This window comes from Camarhynchus parvulus, chromosome 4A (genome assembly GCF_901933205.1).
Source record: "Camarhynchus parvulus chromosome 4A, STF_HiC, whole genome shotgun sequence".
Lineage (NCBI taxonomy): Eukaryota > Metazoa > Chordata > Aves > Passeriformes > Thraupidae > Camarhynchus > Camarhynchus parvulus.
In genome coordinates, this window is record NC_044600.1 from 11,660,088 (window position 1) to 11,683,748 (window position 23,661).

Consider the following 23,661-nt stretch of genomic DNA (forward strand, 5'->3'; position numbering starts at 1 on the left):
TGTGGTCTGGAGACTCCTCACAAGTCTTGAACCTGTTGTCTACTTTTCAAGCATATTTTGAAATTATGTTAGAAATCTCAGGGTAGTAAAAGAACTAAATGAAAATGGGTGGTTGGTTAGAGTGAAGAGGCCCAAATTAATATTTTGCTGAGGAAAAGAATCTATGAGGTTTGCATTTTGCTTGGCAGCAGCCACGTGCAACCCTGAGCCAGCCACAGCACACATTATCTCTTGCCCACCTGGTAAAGTTGTAGAGCATAAGTAGAAATTGTAATTACTCTGTTTGCAATTGACAGTTAGGCAGGAATATAAGAGAGATGATACAACTTAGAGGCTCAGACCACTTTTTGTGGAAACACCTAACAATTAATACATCTCCACATGCACAAGACAGACTGCAGGAAAAGGTTCAGGTTTTTTAAAAATAGGTACATAGGATCTCAAAAAACAAGGCAGTAACCTCCTTTTTGCCACTATGTTTTCTATTGAAGCCTGTTAGCCAGGCTTTGTTGGCAGTTCTTCCAATGAAATCTGTGGATCTCTCTTCACAAGTTTCCAAAAGACCTAGATACACACCTCCTGCCTGCCTACTGCCACTACATCGTGGTTTTCTCCCAGTAAGCAAGACTAGCAGGAGAAGATGGGAAGTGTGCATTCTACAAATGTTTCTACAGTGGCTGAGCAGCTTATTTCCTCAGAGCATTCTTGCCCAGTGCATCGACAAATAAACACAGAAATGGGTACATAAGGGAACGGTTTAAAGGCACATAAGAGAACTGGACAGTCCTTTACCTTTTTTATTAAATGAAACATGGCTTTTCATTTGGCAAACCATCAGCAGAATTCTTTTAGGAGATTTTTCACTAGCTGTAAGCATTTATTTTAGTAATGTCTACATAAGTTTTATCATTAGTGCAGCATAGACACAATGCTAAATCTGTGATAAGTTAGTATTTATTTTAAGGATTAAGTTATGTAACTGACACCAATCAGAGTTATGAATCCTTCTGGTACATTTTAAAAAGCAGAAATGATGTTATCTCCATGTGGATTTTAGAAGCTGGAAAATATTTGAAGGTTCTGTTGGCACTGTGGTGGGGGAAGGATGGGAGTAATGAACTTTCTGCATACATTTCTGTAATACTCTGAAAATGAGCATCAGGAAGTCATGTTAACAGCAGAGAGAAAGGCAGTGACTGCTAAGGACATGTGCCAGCAGCACGTCCCCTGTGTGAGGAGCAGCAGCAAGAGGAGAGGTTGCCCAGCAGCTCTGCCTGTCTCACACTGAGGCCCCTGCACACACACTGGAACATGGCACAGCTGCTGCTGCTGTTCACATCAGAGCTTGTGGTCAGGAGGCTTGAGCCAAGCCCTTTAACATGCACAGCAGAAAGGTGGTCTGTGATCAACTTTGTTTTACCTGGACAGACTTTACAGCATTTTCCTTCTACTTTCTGAGGGTATTTGCAGGGATATTGTTCTGGACAGTGAATTTTCTTACATTCTTGTTTGGTGATGTTGCAGGTGCACAACACACACTCTACGACTCCAAAGGCCCGGAGATTGGGATGCCAAGATTCACCATGTGAGTATGTTTTGCCATTTGAAACACAAACTACAGAAGAAAAGAAAAAGAAGAAAAAGTTCAAGTGGAAAAGGTTTGTTCACTTACTACCTGTCTATAAATATTCATTTAATTCATGCACATTGTTTAAAGTAGTGTCTCTACATCATCTGTTAGCATCTCAGGCCCATTTCTCTGCTTTTTAATTTTAACTTGTAGTTCCTTTATTTAAAATGAATCTGAGCCTGTGATCACCCTTTTCTGAGCAGTTTTTCCTTGATGCCAACTCTGCTGATGCTGATGTCCATTAAGTTTTGAGGAAAACAGTGAAGGTCAAGTGTCTGAGTAGCTCCCCCCCAGTTCATGCATTTCAGTTATGCATTAGCCAGCTTAGAAAACTCACTCCCTCCCCTCGTATTCTCTGTCCACACACAGGACACAGCCTGCTACAGTGGCTTTGGCTGCATTTGAATTCAATTTGGAGATGACAGGTTCATGTCATTTGAGTCACCTGCACAGCTCCAGCCATTTGCTGAACACAGCCTTTACAGTGAGAGCAATGCTATCAGCTGGCTGGATTAGTGATACCTAGGCCTTTTATTGCTTGTACATGAGAGTTCTGCTACGTAGCACACTGAAAAAAACCACAGAATACTTGCAAAATGGAGTTTAATTCCTTTGTGGAAATAGGTATGTCAATAGGTATATAAATTCATTTGGCTTTTGGAATCACAAGAAATCTTGAAAAGATTCATTAGGGACTGAAATTTCATTCCAAAAGCTTCTAAGAAGTTCAGAATATTTATTCATCAGAGCCCCTGGGAGTCACAGAAATATAGCTGACACAAAGAGAGTGGAAAAATCCATGCCTTGTAGAAGCCACTTTGGGTCACCCAGCAGTTGATGGGAATTAAATCACTTTACACCATGTTTCCATTTGTCCTATAAATCCTACTTCTTTCTTTTTAAATATTTTATAAACACAAAGAAAAATGCAAACTAATCCTAACAAGGTGAAAGAAAGGGCACTGCCTGATTTCTAAAAGCAACAAAAGTGAGCTGGGATATGTTGTAAATATTTCCAATTCTTCTAATATGCCATCATTTTTATTAATGTTTTTTATTTGTAAAATATGTTCCTATTTTGCCTGTAACTTTCAAAAGCAATTTAAATTTTATCTGTAATCTGAAATTTATATCTAACTGGTAACAGATGTAACCAACTGGTTTATATATTTTAGTGAGTTACTGAGATTTATGGGGAGTGTTTTTTGCAATGTCTTTCATGAGCTTATGCTATCATTTCGTTAGTAATTTGCCACTTTTTAACTTTTTTTAAGACATGGGATTTTTTTTAGAGATAGGAAACAGTTTTGTTTCTCAAATAAATGTGAAGTTTTATCTGTAAACTAAGAACATGGGAGAAAGAACTATAAATGAAAAAACTGGTAAGTACTCAGCTGCTCAGCAGGCTTCTTACATGCCTAAATAGCATAATATTGCTAATTTGTATGCTTCCATGGACTTCTTTTCCCCCAGCCAGAGTTCTCCAAATCGTTTATGGACATAAATACTTCTGAGTTCTCCCTGACAGGTGAAGGGATAATACATGACATTGTATGGATACATACTCTGTCTTTTAAAGGTTTTTTGACACAGAAAATTAAATAAATACTCTGAGGCACGAGATGAAGACTCTAGTAGAAGCCAAATACTGGCAAATAACTTCTAGTTACCCTGTTTTTAGTGCTCTTCATGCTCAGAATGAGAAATCTGTATCCTCACAACCACACAGTATTTGCATGTCAGAAGAGCTGTGAGTTTGTTCTTTAACTTGTTGAAATGTGTCTCAAGGGACATGTGCATTAATTACTAAACACTTGTTAATTGCACAGGAACAAAAGAAAACACATGGTCAGCATTCCTGTTTCCATCAGGGGGATCTCTCAGACACTCTCCAGGCAGTGAGTGTCTGAAGTTATACTGCAACCAGAAATATGCTGCTGGTCTGTATGTCCTCTATTTGCTGAAACAAGTCAGTTAGAAACTGCTTTGATGATGTCTTCATGTGCAAATTACATGTCAAAGACATTGCACTATGTGGAGATTCCTGCTCCTAGATTCACCATAAAACACTGGCATGATCTGAATGCTTTTTCATGCTTGTTCAGGTGGATAATAAAGATCCTATAGCCAACATTCCTTCTGTTAGTTAATACCTTAAAAGATTAGTTGGCCCTAATACAAGGGATTTTAACTCTTTGTGGTAGTTTCTAAGTATGCTGACTGGTATTTATGGATAGATGCTCTTCTGAGCATATGTTTTTACAGCTATTTCTTTTATAGCTTCCTAGGCCAGTTCCTGCAGACGTCTGTTCACAGAGGTACACCCCCTGTGGGAACTGAGCATTCCAACCTTTTTACTGTACAAAACCTGCTGTCCCACTAACTGGTGAACTGGTATTTCTGGTATTTTCCCTTTATTTTTGTCCTTCCTCTAGTGCATGAGGAGCATGAATTGAATATGGTTTGCCACATGGGCTTAAGATTCTGCTGTCCCCAAAACGTAGCATGTCCTATATTCTATTAGCAGAAGGCACTAAAAGATTCTTTACACTGAGAATCATTATATTTGTTCAATTTGCCTGTCTACAGCTCAGGCATCCAGTACAGGCTAATTGCCTACTCTGCCTCTTGTGTTAGTCACAGGGGAGGGAGATATCCCTTATATCCCACTGTCTCAGGAAACTTGTTTAAGGTGGGGGAAGACACAAGACTGTCTTTCATGAGAATAATTTGCTAAGTCTTGGAGGCAGAAAACCTCCTGATACTGTGGCAAAGCTTTATGGTCTGAGATTTGCAGGGCAGTTGAAATATAAGCTGTTTGCAGCTATAAAGTTACAAAATAGGAGAGAGTGTAAAGAAAATAGCCACACTATTTCCTCCAGAACAAGTCACTGTGTGAACAAGTTAGTGAATCTAAAGGCATTGTGGTGTCCTTTGTGGCACAAAGCACTCACTTCCCTGGCAGCCACCACATGAGCTCTCAGAATTATGGGGCAAAATCCCACAAAGTTACTCAGAGAGCAACACTGCTTTTGCAGAGTGAAATGCAATGTTGTACATGTAGGCAGACCTGATCTCAGTCAAGAAGGAACTTCCTATCTTCCATAGCTTATTGCTTTTGCCTCCCTGATTTGCATTGGATTTCTCAAATAGCGCGCATTTTCAAGATTCTGCTGCATATTTTGAGAGGCCTTTTTGAGCTCTAGGTGGCTGATCCTGACCCAGAGCAATCCTGGCAGAAGCGCCTGTCCTTACCTCGGCCGTGCCTGTGCTTGTTGTTGATGACGATCTGGACGATGGTTCCGGAGGCCTGCTGGGGGTCCGGCAGGACCCCGCGGTTACTCCTGCCACCGGGGAATCGGGGCACGTTCACTGCCTGCCTGCCTGAGCTGGCTGCCAGGTCGTAATGGGAGCGGTGGTAGGAGTGTCTCTGGGGACAGAAAGACAGCAGGAGAGTCAATGTTTCACTCCAGTGAACAAGGGGTACGAGTAGGGAATGAGTACTGCTGTGTAAAAGTAGGTGTAGTAGCGCATAGCATGTTTTCTAAAAATACTGCTCCTTTTCAGAGAATCATTTTCCTAAATGCCCATGAACCTGAATGTTTCATATTACAGCCCTTATTTTATAGACATGATTCTTCCCACTCACCCAAAGATATGCTGGTTCATGTATTTAAGTAGTGCACCTAATGCTTAAAAGCCCTACAGATTCCCTCCAAATGTTGCAAAAATCATCTCTCGAGCAGTAAGTTGTTAATGGATAACTTCTACCACCAAAGACAGTGAAGCCCTATAGTAAATATATGTGTATGTGAACTGGGAAGCAAGTATTTGCAATTATTATTTAAGAGCAATTCTTGCATAGCAAACTAATACTGTCAAATTTTATTCTTATAGAGCATATACAGAAAAAACAAAATCCAGGGACTTCAGGAGCTCTTGCTCTAATTCAGTATTATTCATGAATTCAGCTGAGTGAAAGAAACCTGTTTTGGGCTAGATTCACAGAACCTAGAATGAGGCAACAGGTATTCAGACCCATTATCATCCTTTTCTCTTTTTTCCCAATGTACTGCCATGCATAGCACAGCAAGAAATTTGTGTTTAAACTGTAGGTCCCACTTACAGCTTCCCTGTTGGCTGGCTGCCGGAATATGTCTCCATCAGAATGTTCCCATGATAATTCTCCATCTCCTGTACATGAAGCAGAACAGTATCCATTAGAGGAGTAACTGTGCAACACTTTGGGAGATACAGAGGGGAAAAGTCTCACCTGGCTTTACAGCTGTATTAGGGTCTAGTCAGTAGCAGAGGAATGAATATGAAAATCAGCAAATTTTGATAGTAATATACTTGGCCATGCAGGAAGCAGAAACTGACTCACAGTTTCCTCCCTGTGAGCTGAGCTAGATCTTTGCAAATATTTTGTTTAGGTTTGCATTTCATAGAAAACACAGCGACGAGATAAAAGAGCTTCTGCCATATTGAAAAGGACAAGGTAGATTATGAGATAAATGATCGTTTTACCATTTTTAAATAAGAGCAGTAGAGAGGAGAATACATTAAAAAAGCCCTGGATCACTGCAGACAGTGGGTCGCCTCTAATGCATAATCTGATGTAATCTCACCTCTGCTATGGAAATGCTAATGAACTGGTTTCTCATTAGTGACTGTGTCTGATGTGACTGATTTCTCCAGTGCAAGGCTGGTTTACTGCATAGCTATGTTTGATACTTTGTACTTTGAAAGTCAGATTGATTTTTGTAACTGGAAGAGGCTGATTTCAGATACAGCTCATATAACTACCTGGTAACTGACATCAGACAATTAACAAGGATTTACTTTAATTAACTGTCAGTGTATTACATTTAAAACAGTCTATCACTGTATTTCTTCCTGGGAACAGTACTATCACTTTGTTTGTTTGAGATCAGGTGGCTTCACAAGCAGCTTGTCTGGCAAAAAGTTTCAAGATTTGTAAAGATACTATGGAGTAACATGGCAAAGCAGCAAAGAATGAGGACCAATCTCTGTGCAAAGGAGAACTGCAGAGAGATCCCCATCCTTGTTCTGTCTGAGGTGATGTGTTCATGCAGCACAGAGCACTGCCCTCCTGAGAGATCAGCTCAGGTCCTCCACGGTGCCACACATAGGTTAATTGCCACTGCAGGGTCCCCAGAGGAAGCAGCTTTGTCACCCTGCTGCACTGACAGGACTACACAGCTTCTGTGCAAGACTCATTCCTTCAAACTGCACAGACCTCTCTCTGCATCCTGCTGCTTTATTAGCACTGATGCACTCTCAAGTACCTTCCTGCTGGCTCAGCCCTCCACTGCTCAGAGCTTTTGGTTCAGTGTGTGCACTCAGCCAGCTCCTCAGGTCAGGGGCTGTGGGACTATGCTGGTTTGTATTTCACAGCTCTTGCACCATAGGGAAAATTATACAACTAACTAGATAATACTACTTATTTTTACCATGCAGTAGCACTGAGTTCAAACAAGCAGAATATCAAAAGAATGCAACAGCACAAAGGTGCAAGCAGGGGAGATTTTCAAAGCATCCTGGCATCATTGATATTTTGAGTGGCCCTTCTGAAAAGCACAGGTACCTTTAAGTGCATATCTGCATCTTTGAGAACAGGCCATAGATGCTTAGATACCCTGAAAGTGGTGGCTCAAGTGCCATAATACTAATATTGAGATAAAATACATTTAGAAATTCTTAGACATTTTGGGCTTTTAGACAGACAATTAGATTTAGACATTCAGAGAGGCTGGGAAGGCCCCTAGAATCAAGTGTCCTGTGGGTACAAGATCCAAAATGCAATTGCTAGTAAAGTACTGAAGTCACCTGAGTATTGTCTGATACCTATTTAAATTGGAGTAATTGCCCTTGCCTCTGAATTGAAATTCTCATGTCTTGCACAACTTGAGTAGGTCTGCTAACTAGTCAGACAGAAATTACAAAGCTTCTCTACCCAGAGTAATGGCAGCTACTTCAATACATCATTTGAAGCCCTTTTTTTTGGTAAAAAGTGTGATTTTTGGTAAAAAGGTAATCATTATCTCATTTTGAGGTAATGATTTACCTCATTAAGGGGATGCAACTTTATCATTTGAGCATTCTCACCTTGTTTCAATTTAAAAAAACGAAGGTAGCAACGTTACCTTGCTGGCACTCACAGAGTAATTTCCCAACATGCATTGGATTGTAATTAAATGGGAAACTTGGAGAAAGTGTCCTGAGTGACAGTGCTGTTGCACAGAGAAGGCTCTGAAAGGGAAAGAGTAAATTCAGAGCCTGTCCTTCTGTGACTGGGCTTGAACATACCTCTGCAAACTGGACAGCAGGACTCCGGAACAGAAACTGGGAAAGAGCAAGTTAACTTGGGACAAGTCTTCAATCCACAGTACACATTTCCTTCCTGCCAGTAAAATACAAATGGGAATTTAGAAGGAGTTGTTGATTGTCTGGTACTGTATATTCTTTTTTTTATGGACATGCTTAAATATGTGTTTACATAAATGCCACTCTATGCAAAAAGCAGAATATTAGATTAGAGCAGTCTGTTCAGTACTTGGCCTATGAAATTATTAGTTCATGAAGAATATGATGATGATTTTATGAGAGGAAGTAGAGAGCTGCCAGTAGTTGATACTGAAGAGCTGGTTGGATTGAGAGGGATGTTTTGGTTCAGACAGGCTCTGAAGAGTCACTGGGTGAGTGCTCAAATAATTGATTTGAATTGTGACATCTCAGGAATGGCTCTGTGGCCCAGTGCCAGCTCAATGCTGTCCCCTCCCAGCCTTGTGGCTCTTTACTTATCAGCCCAGTCTAAATGAAATCAGTTATTGGTTTAGTGCTGTATTTTCCAGTTAGGTTGAAGGGAAATCTTCTATATATTCTAAGCAGCAATTTTTACCTGCTGCCTGTGCACTGTAAGCTCAGTCACAGCCGATGCAGGATATGCATTGTGCACTGTGTTTAAGAGGTCATCTGGCATTTATTTACCAAGTACTGCACACTCTCACCAGCTCTGAGCACTCTCATGAGTTTCATCATTAATTCTCAATCCCAGCCTTTGCTATGCATTGCTTATATTTCAGTGTCATATCTTCTAGAAAGGAGAGCTGGAGCATAGACAGAGCAGGGATCTGTCAAATCCTGTTACTTACTGAGCAGCTGCACTGGGCACACTGGTTTGCTTGCCTGTTTTGGAAAAGCCCCTCAGCCACAAACATTTCTCCATGGTGGTAGGTGGTGCCATTGTATTCACAGGATTTCCCGGTGACTTTGCTGCTTACTGAGAAAAGGGAGTCTTCTGGAAGCAAGAGGAAAGGAACATTTCATGCAAATGTTCTTGAAAATTAACAATGTCATAAAATACAGTGGAGGGAAAACTTCCCTTCTTCATTTCTCTTTATTATGAAAGGACAAGTTCTGTAATGCTGCAAAGTACAAGTGATATGCTACTATCTTGCTGAACTTTGGTAAATGACACTTAGAGGTGACTGTCCCAGTTAATCCTAGGATGCTGACAACCAACTGCAATGCCAGCACTCATGGCCCTGTCTCAGGCTGCAGTGTTTTCCCTTGTTCTGTAGCACTTGGTATTAGGACAGAGGGGTATGGCTATGTGCCTACTTGTTACCTGTACATGGCTCTTTCATGGTTTAATGTAAAAGGCATGAGGTACTGCATGCACACAGAATCCCACTATCAACAGCACTGTTCTAGCAGGGTTTCAACTCAGGATCATATTGAGTTCTGCACCACATGGGTTAAATGTTTTTCCAAGACATAAAGCTATCCATACCTTATGCTAAAACATCCCCTAGATTGTTTGGCTATTAGCAGTTGATAAACTGTGCAAAGGAAGTACACTTTTCCCATGAAATGTAAGTTACTTGATACTGCTTGGGCAGTGAACCTGGCACTACATATTTATATTCACATGAATTTAGCATCTCAGCATGGGAAAAGACATTTCAAACAAGGGCTCTGTGGAAGTAACAGTGGAGTGTTTGTTCTCTGGAGCCCAAATCACAGTAAATTTCTAGGAATGCAGCTGAAATTTCAATCAGTGGGTTTGGGCTTTCATGTAAAAGAAACCTGAATATTCAGGTTTTCCTACAGTCCCTTTCATTACCTATCAGATAAACCTGGAGATATTTTTCTGTGAAACCATGACACCACAGAATGTACATTTTTCTGCTGTGAGCTCAAGTGAAAAGGCAGTTTTCTGCTGGTATGCACTGCCATTAAACACATTTAGTTTTCCATAAAAGCATATATTAATTACATTGGTCCATCAAATATTAATACTTTAAATGGGAAATGTGAAATCTGTCTGTGGAACATACATGTACTACAGTATCTGAGAGTGTATGGGGTCAGCAAAGTCCATTCTGTAGGAGACTGGCAGAAGTCAGCTAGTCAGGGTTCTTGCCTGACATTTTGTTGCCTGACACACTTGGTATTTGCACTCCCACAGGTGAAGCACTGGATTCATCATTATTTCAAAGCAATCAAGAGTCAAATGACACCTTTCCAAAATCTTATAAAGAGTACAGAGTCCTGACAACATCTGTGTTTGGCACAGAAATGCATTGCTTTTGGCACTTGCTGTATGGTTTGCTAGTAATGCACAGTCTGGAATGGCAAGATGTATGCTCTAATTAAGAAATCCTTCAAAAGTCATCAGAAAAAAATTCAATTGACAAATTCAGCTACTATTTATGCCCAAATATTGGAAAACATGGATAAAGAGGCCCTTTTCAGGACTGGGATGCCTCCCAAAACTTAAATCTCTTTCCTGGGTTTTCTGAGAGTCATCTCATGGAAAGCAGGAGGAAAGACTGACAAACCTTTAGTCATCTCCTTGCCCCTTGAACAACTAGAAGAGCAGAAGACTGGAAAGAAATTAAAATGGAAGGAGAAAGGAAAGGATAACACAGATGGTCCTTGACTGGAGACAAGGCCCTGTTCACAGAGCCTGTGCAGGACATTGCTGTGCCCATGTGGGATGCCTGTCCAAAAGCAGTGGGTGGCTTGTGGTCTGACATTTGCTAAGACCAATACCTGAATGACTCACCATGACTCTTCAGAGTGTTGGATGAAGAGAGTAAATTTTACTGCAGATTTATCTTGGTATATCACTCAGTTCTGTAGGAAATCACCAAATGCCCTTAAACTGTGGCTTCTAAATAAGGAAGGAGGATGGTGAAACTTTTATTGCTTGGAAAATGATGGCAGAGAGAGCTGCACTAGGTAGTTGTTTTCATCTGGATTTCTTTTAATTGATCACAGAGGTGGGCCTGTGACAGCTAAATCATTACATGCAGCCCAAAACACATCTACAGCTGCCTGTCTGGAATTTGGGATGAAATTCTCTGGCTATTTTAAACCAGAGAATCACAGGATCATTAAGGTTGGAAAGGACCATTAAAATCATCAAGTCCAACTTTCAACTTAGTTCCAGCACTATGTTCACCACTAAACCATGTCCTCAAGTGCCATACCCACATGTTTTTTGAACACTTCCAGGGATAAGGATGCCACCACTTCCCTGGGCAGTCTGTTCCAATGCTTGACAAGCCTGTCTGTCAAAACATTCTAAACATACCTAATGTAAACCTGCCCTGATGCAACTTGAGGCTATTTCCTCTCATCCTGTCACTTGTTACCTGGGAGATGAGACTGACACACACCTCCCTACAACCTCCTTTCAGGGAATTGAAGTCTCATTTGATAAAATAATTGTAAGAGAAGTCAGTTTCAATTACAGGACATAAGACCATGATTTAAGTCCTATGCACAGGCCTGTCCATATGGTCATCTGTCAGCACATTAAGTGACTGGACATACTTCATTATTGCACAGAGTCAGGTCTTAAAAAGTCTTCAGATCAAGACCACATTACTTGTTATTGCAAAAAAATATATACAGTCATATATTGGAGATGGCATATTGAAGAGCACAACTGATCCTCTCTAAACACAGCATTTGCCTGGAGCTGCAAGGAAGATTTGTTTATTTTTCTGTGTCCAAATATAATTTCTGTCTGGTGCAGTTTCTCTCTCTGTCTAACTTTGCTGGTGTGTGACTGATTTTCTTAACTCAGCCTTGGTTTCTTTTCTAATTCTTTTTAAATCATGGCTAATTAGAGGAGTTCAGACTCCCCCATGATATCATATTCTCCTGTAGAATGTGAAATTAGAGTCATTGTGGATTGTTTTAATAAGTGCCAGGTTTGAGCTTTGAAGAATTTTGTCATTAATACTGATATCAGCATACATTATTCTGTGCCTTAGAAAAGACAGGTTAGAATCAGATTAATTAACTGCAAATATACTGCATTGCTCAAAGCTCTATTTGTAAACCTTGCTTGCTAATCAGGACTGTTCCCAAAGCTTTATCTGGCATTTTAATGGTGCTGACTAACATTGCTTTAATTAGCTGCCTCTGTAAAGTACCAGGCAAACCATCTGTGTGAATCCTTTTAATTAACTGGGTTCAGTCTAAGGGGTTTTCCTGGCATTCTTAGCATGTCAGTGGAAGCAATCTACAATGTATAGGGTAAAGATGTTATAGCATCATTGTAAAGGAAATATCTCTGTGGTTGCCATTAATTCTGTAAGGGCTCAGACTTCTGTATAGAAGTTGAGAGGCCATGCTTATATTTCCCTACAATTTTAGTGTGATCAAGATAAGACCATGAGTCTGCAATATGGATAGCAGTGATTTATCACCATCATTAGTATGAGGTAATGGCAGGAGCCAAGATGTACAACCTGGGCTTCACATGACCTGATAGGGATTTCGATTTATCCTGTAAGTAACTTTAGAGGTTAAATCTAGCTGAAGAAATCCTTCAGATTTTACAAACAGACGACAGAATACAACTGTACCAAAAATGGATCATATTCAAAACATTTTTTTTAAAGCAATGGGAGAATACAGTGGCTATGCCTGAATCCTTATATCCAAACATGCTTCTCTTCCAAACATGGGATTCTGTCCAGCTTGTCTGCCTGGGCTGTTTTTCACTGATGCCCCATACACACAGGGTAAATTCTAGGCTTGATGAAGCCAATAGAAAGGTTTCCTTCAGGATTCATATGTGCTTGAATGCTGCTTTTCTGAGACTGATGCTTGTATTGTGCAGAACTGTTGATCTATACAAACAGGATTTGTATCAACTAAGACCTGTAGTACAACTTGATGTGAAAGTCAACTATGAACTAGAAGTGCATACAGGTATAGTTCACAGATTTCATTTGACAAAGCATGCAAAGAAACATTATGGCAAAAATTTTGCCATGAAGGGATGCTACCTCAGTGTGAACTGCAGCACCAGTGCTTTCCTGATAGTCTGACAAAACAGTCTCAGATATGAATTTCATAAACCACAGAAATTTTATGGAAATTTTCTGGTTCAATGGAATCTGCTCCAATCACGTATTTTTTCATGGAAGCCTGTCCGGGTTCCTGATGCTCTGCCCATATTGAGGTGTCCAAAGGCTAAGGTTTGAGGGAAGAGTCAAAAATGTACACATACCCGACCTTCCAGTCTTCTGGGAGAAACAGACTGTGTATCACATGGATCACAGTCAGTTTTGGAAATACCATCTTTCAGCTTTTTATGTTTACAATTCTGTTCCTTCCTGGATTGTTATAAAAATTTGGTCCTGAGATGCTTTACCCTTACTTGGATATAAAGCAGAAAAGCAACAGTTATTTGCTACTAATCCCTTGAATAGCTTAGACAAATTCCATGGGCAGTTCCTGACGTTTAAAACATTGGTAATTTCTGCAAAAGTATTTATGTGCAGAGTAAAAAGCAGTAACCAGCTATGAGCAATCTAACCTTTTGGGAAATGGGAGATGACTTATTTGAGGAACGGCTTTAGGATCCAGGCCTTACTACAATCCATTAAGTGCTGAACTTGGATCCTTCTGGATAAAGACAAGAGTTACAGGTATAATTACTAATGAACAATCTAGGACACCACCTAACAAACTGGGAAAACCACCTTAGAATCAGTACAGTCATGGCATGGTAAAGTGTTTATGATGTGACATCTGAAAGACAAAAAAACCCAGCTACTTTTGGGCACTCCTTGCCACTGGGGACAAGGAGACATCTTGGCTTTGTGACAACCACAGTGCTTAGCTGTACTGACCTGCAGGTTGAAGTGAGTGTCCTCCTGAAATGGAGACTGCACTCACTGGCCAATGAAGGCACAAGCAAAGCTCATGCCACTCCTAACCCTCAGCAGGGTCTGCTGGGACCCTGCTCAGCACCTCAGCAAGGGTCTGTGGGGTTTTAGTGCATCTCTATGAGGTGCTTTCTCCTACAATATTCTGTCCCTTTGTGTTAGTACTTAACACTCTCACTATTGCTTATTTTAGTATCAGAACATCTGGCAAAGAACATTTTTTAAAAATCCTACAGACTCTTGGCTTGCTGACTTAGAAACTATTTTTAAACTGCAACATTCAGAATCACCTAGTGTCATTTAATGAAAAAGATATGCTTTTAGTGTCCAGCAGAAAGGCTGGGTGCCCAGCCTGGCTTGCGTTTTACAGTTTGTCTATTTTATTAACCACCGTTATAAAAACAATCTAGTGCTAAACAATATGAAATTAATCACAAGGTCTAATGCCTTAAGAAACTTACCATACTGGGAACTGTTTTGCAGATAGTCTGTTGGGTTTTTTTTAAAGCAGAGAGATGACAGATTATGAATTTGAATACAGAGAGGATTTTATGAAACATGTTTTCTGAATCAACACAGAGCATAAGCATGTACAGACCAAGAGACTGGGGATTGTTTTGGAACCATATTCAGTAGAGAATCAATTGGATTCTGCTGTAACTCTGGGACAACTGTTTGTACTGACATCTCTTCTGCACATTTCCTAGTATTCCCAGTGAGTTCTGCTACTTAATGTACACAATTGGAAGTGTCAGTTTAGTTTCAACAGGGACTCTAGAGCTATCTGGGCTGTATCCTGGTGCAGGAAACTGTCCTTGGACACCAGCTGACCACTGATCTCACATGCTGCTTTCTGTACCCCTCAAGTTGTAAGAGCATCATGCAAGGCTGCATTACTTTCCTTGTAACTTAAAATTTGCCTAAGAATTATAGGTTACCCATTCAGAAGCCACACATAAAGAACAATTATGAAATAAAACACAGTTCTTGGAAATGTGCAGACCACAAGCATTTCTAATGCCAGAGGGGAACAGGACTTGAGTATCAAAGTACTTCTTCCTATTTTGCATATTGAAAATTCTGTGAAACCTGAATCAGCTCAGGGACACACACTGCCCAACACAAGTGGGCAGTACTCTCATTACTTGACATCTGCTTTTGGAGAACTCTTGGCTCAGGTAGGAGTTGCACATACCTCTAGGTCTCTTTGTTAAAAAAATATAGTTAATTTTCCTCTTTTGTGGAGTCCAGGTCTTTTCCCTAAAAATAAACAATTCTGTAGGGTAATGTACACATAGAAAGATATAGGGATGATTTTTGTGTACTAAGTCTCTTAGTGGTTTTCATAGCAGTGTTAAAGGCTCACAAAATAGGCTTCATGCTCCACTGCAAAAGATTCATTCTTGGAGGCCCCAAAATACTGAAGCAGTCTGGAATAACAGTAATGATATAACTTATTCATGTGCAGAATCTGAATGGCAAATGGATTCAAACTGAAGGAGAGTTGGTTTAGATTAGGTATTAGGAAGAAATTAATTCCCGTGCGGGTGATAAAGCCCTGGCACAGATTTCCCAGAGAAGCTGTGGCTGCCCCATCCCTGGGACTGTTCAAGGTCAGGCTGGACAGATCTTTGTGCAGCCTGGTCTAGTGGAAGATGTCCCTGCCCATGGCAGGGGGTTGGAAGACCTTTAAGGTTCCTCCTAACCCAAACCATTCTATGGTTCTATGAATTTACTCTTCTAGTTACTTTTGATTGCACAGACAGTTGAAACATGCTTGGATCCTCTGCCACCCTGATATCCAAGAGGAAAACACAGAGTAAATCCAAGGACGTCAAAAGTCATGTTGTGAGGGGACCAGGGGGAAACTCCTCTCTCCAGCTTTTAAAATGCTGTGTGCCTCTTCTGGTTGCTGGAACAGCCACTTTGACAGCTAGATAAGCATGTAAAGATGTGAACAGTTGTTGGGCTGCTCAGATTAACAATGTCTGAATTAGCCTTCTTCCACCTAAGGAATCAGAGTTGATTCCTGATCACTGAAAAAGTGGTAATGAGTCCTTTGACTTCTTCAGCCAAAGCTCTTCCCAGTCCTGGAGAAATCAAAGTGCTAGTAACATACCAAGTAAAAGATAAAGAAGCCTGCCTCTAGGCAAAAATCCTCTGTGTTAGGCTGTTCCCTCTCCTCCACACAAGACAACAGAATATGGTTATTGTATATAAGGAACAGCTATTCAGAATGAGACATATTTGGAATGGAGGAATAAATATGTGTTTATAATCTGATCCTTACAAATTCAAAACAGAACAGCCTAAGACTTAAAAGAGGTGAGGGAAGCATCCTGCAGAGATTATGTAGCTTGCTAGGAGAATGACAGTGAGATTTTCATCATAGTTATGTTGAATAAATCTGGAAAAACTCTGTTGATTGAACTAACCTTGATGTTATGTGTGCAAACCAAACTGTATTTTTTAAATATTCTTTAAAAAAGATCCTTATGTGTATATGGAAAAAAGATCACATAAATTATATTCTTCTGTGTTTATGCAGTGCATTTCATGCAGAAATATTAGTACTTTATATAACACAGAGCACTTGCCTATTTTCCTGCAGTTCCAGTGAAAGTAAGGTACAGTAAGAACAGTAGGTTTGCTTTGTACTCAGAGATCCAGTTAATGTTTGTCTGCTGACCCATTTGTACCAGAAAGGCCAGTGCAAAGAAGCAGATAGCTGGGAACATGGATTTCCTCATTCTGCCACTTGTGGTTCACATCCCCAAAAAACCTTCAGTGCAGGAAATGTTCCATGACCATATTTTGGCCACTTGGGTATGAGGCACTGTGCTGGGGCTACTTGGTGAGAGGGGCCAAATGCAGAGGTGCTAAAGAAAATAGAGTAGATAGGGAATCTCTCTCTTACAGGCAGTGAGGGACATTGTGGAACACAAGTTTCATGGTGACCTGAGATAAAATGTGCTCAATTTTTCCCAGAAATTTTCCTATCTACCAAACTTTCCTCAGTATCCATAAAAGCCTCTTGCACTCCTTTGCCTTGGCAAGGCAGGAGACCTGTCAGCACCTTTAACTCAGTTCTGTGTACTCCAGACTTGCCCCTGGTGCAGCTTCAGGGCTGGATATCCAAACGGAGCCCAGAGAGAGCAGCACGTGGGGGAATAAATTGCTACTGCAAATTGACTGTTTCAAGGTCAAAACCACCAACTGCTAAAAGGAGACTTTTTTACAGCGGTAAAGAAGTTTTTACCACTGTCACATCAAGTAGGGTAAAACACAAATATTCTAGAGTTACTTCATCACCAGAACTAAGTCCTGATTGACCATCTCATGAAAATACAGGAATCTCAGACAGAGAAAACCTGTTACACTGTTTCAGTGCAGGATTAGCTTCTAGGGGTCAGCTAGGATTATTTTAAACAATCTTTGTGGCTGGAGGTCCTTGGGGAATTGTAGCACAGCATATGAGACCAAATGTATTTCTTTCCTACTAAAAATTCTTTTGCCTAATTTCTTCCCTCTGCTTTTGCTTCCACTCTACACGAATGTGTCACCTCGAGGTGTGATCTGAAGTCCATTGAACTAAATAGATTTGGAACCTGGCCCAAACACCTACTCTGTGTGGCACAGCAAAAAGGCAGTTTCCCCTTTCATCTTCTGTCTCATATTTCTACCATATTCCTTGGGATTTCTAGAGAGAAGGACCATATCACCGTCAGTAACTACATCTGTTCTCAGAGAAGACTGAGTCCAAAAACAAAGTTAATAGAAATCTGTTGACTGACTACAGTGGAAAGTGGATCAAGCCTCAGTCCATGTGCATTTAGCCTTTTCCCTCAGTCATGCATCACAATCCAAATAATTACAAATCTGTTTGGTAAATTTGTAATATTACAAATTAAAGTGATGTGTTCAGGTTCCTTTAAAAAACAATCAAAGCTGTGCAATGATGTCTTTCAAGTAGTGACAGAGGCTGACAATAAATGTGGATGGAAAAGTTGTTCACTATCCAAAAACTGCAAACACCAGCTCTAAATAAAATCCACATGTGCCTCTTGGAGGTGCAGGTGTCAACGATATTAAGCCGCAAAATGCTGTACATTAAAATAACTTTAAGGACCAGGTTAAGCTCCAAAAACTCCAGGGTAATTTGGAGTTAATCACCACAGCTAGTCTTTAATATGGTCAGACTGTAGAAAGTATATGAAATTCATTGCTTGAAGGAGCTAGTAGCACCTTATCGAGACACTATGAACTTCCATCCAGATTCAAGGCAAAGATGTAGTTTCAGTTTAAACATTCAAAAGGCTGTTGCTTGTGTTTTAGCTTTCTAGGGCTATAGTCAAGCTCTTCACATCATTTTAATATATTTTCTGCAGATTAATTTCCTGTGTTTTCTTTTATAGTTGCATAAAAAATTGCCTATCAATTGCCCAGAAACTCTGAAGGGCTCATAAAACACTTTCTAGGTTGCTCTAGTTTAATTCCTGCTCTCAAGTTAAAATATTATATGAATCCACCAATCTCTCTACCACTGAGGAAACAAATTAAATGAAGCTTTGGTGCACTCTGAATCCTCTCTGAAGTCTCTTTGAAGGTCTTGGAAGTTATCTTGGAAAAATTCTGAGCAGCTTATCCTATCCTATCATGTCAGTCCAAAGAATTGAAGTTCTGTCATCCATGTGGGAAGATACGTATTTTTTCACATACATTTTGGATGCTGATATAAAGATAGATTTTTAAAAAATATTATGGTCAAAAAAGCAGAATGGAAATGAGCAATAACCTCAATCTGGCTGTGATAGCAAACATTCCTTGTGAAGGTAGTGAAAAAGGCAAATCTCAAACCAAATAAAATTATCTAAGCACATATCAAAAGGAAAAAGTTAAACATCTCCCTGGAATGCCTATAGCATTATATTTCTAAACCAAATTTACTTCCAAATAAAAATTAATTTTAACTATCTGACAACTCCCATTGTTAGGACTCTCACTGCTATGAGAAGGGTAGGTGGTAGCAAGAAGAGTTGCATGGAGGATGCAAGAGCTGGGCACAATATCCCTTCCTCCATCCCAAAAATGTTCATAAATGGAAGGGTAAGAAGACTAGAACTGAGAGCCTGGGAGCTCTGGTGTGTGAGGTGGGTAGAACCCAAAGCTTCTTCACCCAATGGTTTAATGTATGTGCATTCTGCAATGGAAAAATCACTCCACCAGAGCATTCCAACAGGCAGGGCTGAAGATTTTGGTAGTAATTCAGTGCAAGATGTGCTGCACTACACACATCTTCTGTATGTACTTACAAGATGTCTGTCAGGTCAACAGGTGCTGTACATGCCCTGCACCTTGCAATGCTGAGTCTTTGTCTACACTGCAGAGTGCAGGCTGTCACCTGGACCAGCTCAGTCACTGGTGAAGGTAGCACTGAGCTCGTGGCAGGCACATTTTTCCTGCTTCTTGAGTGAGTTTTGCAGTGAGTTCTGCACAGTCCCAGGATCTAAAATAGCTAGTTCAAAGATTCAGGTATTACTGGACCATGCTGCTGTCTACCATGCAGACAGAGCCTCACTCATTTTTAGGTTATGTTCTCAGCCCACTGTTGTGAGATACCTCATCTGGTACATCTTTAGACCAGCTATGTATATAGGTGACACCTGGCATTTCTGTATCTAAAGAGGAACAATAGTACCTCAGAAAAGTGGTTTGAATTTGATAAAGAAAAACCATAGTACCAAAGGAGCTTAAACTTAAACATGTTAGCAATATGAATGTTCTTGGAAGGCAGTGTGTTTAGTCGGGGCAGCAAGCTTAGAAAACACTGGAGCCAGATGGGCTGATTCATACATCAGCATGCAGCCTTATCTGCTGAGAAATCAAACCAGCAAGTGGAATGTAGAAACCTTTTCTGAATCCTGCAATTGTGAATTTTTGCTTCTGATGTAAGCTTTTCTTAGGTTTACATATTTGCTCTTTAACTAGACTCTAAATACTTTGATTTATAATTGTTGAATGTAGAAATTATACAATCTACAATAAATGTTCTAGCTTTGAAGGCACTGTCCATAGAAGTGCCATAAAAGACAGCCGCAGCTAAATGCTCGAAGAACTTGTACATGAAGTTTGTTTTCATGACAGGAGGCAGAAGCTCTGAAGTCCACTCTAGGTCATGAGCTGATCCAGATCTGAGAATGATGGTGAATTCTCTCCCTGACTACAAATCCCCTCTCCTCTGATGATGTCTGGAGCATCTTGAGGTGGAAGGAAGGAGATCAAGCTCAGAAGCATGTGATGTCCTTTGAGTCTCACTATTGTGTAAAAAGAGTCTCAATTCCTGTGACCCTAGGTTTTTGGTTACATATGTGTGATGATAAGAAGAATACAGTTCAGATGGTAAAATACTTCTCAGAGCTGCAAAAGGAAGGAATATCTAGATCTGTATAGGAAACAAGGTGTTGATTTTGCCAATGCTAGAAAGAATGCATTTAAAAAAGAAAGGTTAGCAGGGAATCTGTGGTAGAAGCTGGTGAACCACTGATGGAAGCAGAAGAGCCTTCATAACATATGTCTGAAAACTACTTAAGACTCATGATGTCTGGTGCCAGGGAGACAGGATACAAACACTGCATCTCTTTGTGTCAGTGAGTCCAGTGTCACTATGGATGCAGAAGACATTAATTCCAGGGGGAGAGCAGTGCCAGCTTTTCTCAAAGGAATCCTTTCAACAGCTCCTTCACTTAGGTAGCTAAGAAGTTCAATGTCCAATGAAAGATGCTGCCTCCTGGCATTACCTCTGCTTCATTAAATAAGGAGACAGTGATTTGTGCAGTTACACTCTACAAGGCCTGCAGAGAGGCAAGAGAAGAGCCCCAGGTCACTCTGACTAGCATTACTCATTTCTGTAATGCAGCTTGAGAAATGGAGGGGAACCATATGTGACAGAATATAACGAGCATTTATGAGAGAAACTCACATGGATGGCCAATGGCCAGAGTTCTCACACATTTCATTAAAAAATAACCAGGAAAACCAGAGAAGTGAATTTCCTGCATATCATGGGATGTTGCACAAAAGACATTGCATGCTGGACACACAGGAATGGAAAGTTGGCACAAGATCTGCAAGAATGCTTGAGATACCTATTCAGATCAGGCATGAACAATTACCACTGAAGATAGAGCACCAAATATTATACACATAATCACTGCAGAAAGCAGAATGTAAATAACCCCTGAAATCACAGGAGACTCCTGGTTCTCTTTTACCTAACATTGTTACAGATTAAATCAGGGGAAAAACAGACCTTAGTGGGACTGACATTTTTAATGAGATAGTGCACAGCTAGCAATGTAATGGCCCATCATTTGTAGCAGATCGATTAAAAATAGATTTTATGAACAGCTAAGAGAAGATAATAGATCACAATTCAAGAAAGGCTCATTCTGATAATTTTCCATACTTAACAGTTTAAACAGGGAGTAAAAAATTCCAGCTGAAGACTATGAATAGGAAGAACTTAACTAGATAAAATGGATATGATAGTTTACATGAGGCCTTACTCTTCCTTACTAGATCATTGTGGAATGTTTTAAAATCTTCATAGGTATCATGACATTTACAAGCTCATGAACAGAAAAAAGCCAAAAGAGTTCATTGCCAAGGAGCTCTTGAAGCAAAACCAATCAATTTAGAAGCATTTATGTTTCTATAGTAAATATGATAGAGATACTAAAAAAAATAGAAAAAGTTCCTGATTGAAAATGCCAATTATTGAGTAGGACTTCTGTGATGTAACTTAAACTGTCAAAAAGTAAGCATCCAGTTTTCCTGTGTTCCCTCAATAATCAGTGGAGAGTGATAGACATCTCCAGGGAAAAAAGTCTTCTCATTCTGGGTGACAGGATGAATCACCCTCATGTTTCCAACAGCTGTAAAGGGTATCTAGATTATTGTCTTCCCAACTGAAGCTCAGATTAGCTGGAAAAACAGAGCAGATTTTGGGCACACCAGCACACCAGTCCTTCTTTTGATCTGGAAACAAAAGAGGGATTTGTGTTCCCAGCACCTTACTATTTTACTAAGTTCTAGTTTGCCAAAGAAAGCATTTTGCCTTAGTAATTTTCTTTCTTACATAGTAGACCATTATAGAGAAAACTCCAATGGATGTTTTAAGAAAATTCCACTGGATGTTCCAACTCCAAAGAGTTGTATTTAAAGTAGAATGGGCTCAATCTCATCCTAAGACACAAAAGCAGCATCACAGCATCAGATGAGTTATAAGCTCGAAATGGTTCTTCCTTACCACTGGCTAAAAAAAGGATTCTAGATACCTACATCAGATATTGATACATGTATCTGATAAAGAGAGCATACAATTGTCAGGGCAGATGAATCCAACTCAAAATTGATGTGTGGATACCACTGTATGGTATGTGGATACCATTTATTGTCCAGTAAATGCAGTGAACACATCAATCCCACCTGAACAGGAACCTTCTTGTGCACTCATGTCCCTCTGGCTTTGTGCACTTACTGCCTCCTGCTGACAGGCTGTGCTCAGGGAACAGCTGCTTTCCTCAGACAATTAAACTCTGGAGAAAGCCAAATAAAACCCCTTTCTATGATGCTGCATGAATACTCTTTTATAACTGGAAATGTGGGGTGCCACTAAGACAGGCATTTAGGGAAAAGCCCCAGTCAATCTCCCAGCCGTTAGGCCATGTCGGGAATGCTGGAACAGGCTCGTGAAAGATCCTGCTTAGTCTCTTTCATACAGTGGCTCTTAATAATGAGCATATAATAAATGTACAGTCTGGAGAATTTACTATACAGTATCCAATTGGATTTATATAGTCATAAACTTCCACAGCACTGCTTCTATGATTTACAACAGTCTCTACTAATTATGAAGCTATGCCTGGCCCTGAGATGTAAAAGGTAAACGTTACCAGACTGGTTGTACAGTGACACTATACAAATGCACACTTGCCAAAGCAAGTCTGAATTGCTTCTTAACAGACAGCCATTGCAAATAACCATATATTTGGTCTGCTCTTATGAAAAGCACCAAAACGAGAAACCTAGGAATTGCGGGATGGTGTATTATTGTGAGAGTTTAGAGATAAGGAGTCTGGAATGGACAGTCAATGAAAGGACTGCTGCTTTCTGCCTGGATTGTAAGGGATTGGACTTGGTAGCTTACCTGATCCCTTCACAAATCTATACTTCTGATTTCCTAAACAGAAAACACCACGGGAAATACTGTAACTTACTGTAGGACAAGCCTCTCAAGACCTGAATGGATACAGGAGGATGTTTGCTTCACAGAAGTTTTCCACCACAAATATTTAATTTTGTCGTTACTCAGCATATTAAGTAACTATTTCAGAAAGGACTATTTGTCACTAATAGGAATTACCTGGGCATCGTGGGCAGCACAGCTGTGGAACATGCACAGGGGAAGCACAATGTAGACTTGGGCATCTTATTCTGCTGCACAAAACATTTCCATTCTGCAGATGGAACATAATACATAGTATTTTAATGAAATGCACCGTCTTACAAATTTCTGTGTTCTCTATTCTACATCCAAACATTTTTTTTAAAAGCCTTTTTACAACATTCTGGTTTCACTCACACTGAGATATGCCCAGATACTTCCACTGCCTTTGAATTTATGCTGGAGGTCAGAAATCCTTAAAAACCTTAAAACAGGAGGAAATGTCTAAACATGGATAGCAACAATCTCCATTTCTCTTTTTCTTTCCATTTGTCTTTTTCTTTTGAGCAGATTATGCTTAGGAG

At 40.1% G+C, this 23,661-nt stretch overlaps 2 protein-coding genes across 3 annotated transcripts in view; one reads left to right on the forward strand and one right to left on the reverse strand.

The window, feature by feature from the left end:
- CHRDL1 (chordin like 1) overlaps positions 1-23,661 on the reverse strand; it is a 37,953-nt gene that overhangs the window by 5,518 nt on the left and 8,774 nt on the right. Inside the window, exons 4-9 of one of the 2 annotated variants that reach the window (XM_030967785.1) lie at positions 23,276-23,369; positions 8,806-8,948; positions 7,961-8,054; positions 5,757-5,824; positions 4,886-5,060; positions 1,421-1,615 (exon numbers count right to left, since the gene is read on the reverse strand). In XM_030967785.1, the coding sequence (XP_030823645.1) occupies positions 1,421-1,615; positions 4,886-5,060; positions 5,757-5,824; positions 7,961-8,054; positions 8,806-8,948; positions 23,276-23,369 (769 nt within the window). Of the gene's footprint in view, positions 1-1,420; positions 1,616-4,885; positions 5,061-5,756; positions 5,825-7,960; positions 8,055-8,805; positions 8,952-23,275; positions 23,370-23,661 lie in introns of both variants that reach the window. The other variant, XM_030967783.1, reaches the window with a different exon arrangement.
- LOC115914919 (serine/threonine-protein kinase PAK 3) overlaps positions 1,569-23,661 on the forward strand; it is a 175,969-nt gene continuing 153,876 nt past the window's right edge. Inside the window, exon 1 of the mRNA XM_030967781.1 lies at positions 1,569-1,658. The gene's annotated coding sequence lies outside the window, so the exon portion shown is untranslated. The remainder of the gene's footprint in view (positions 1,659-23,661) is intronic.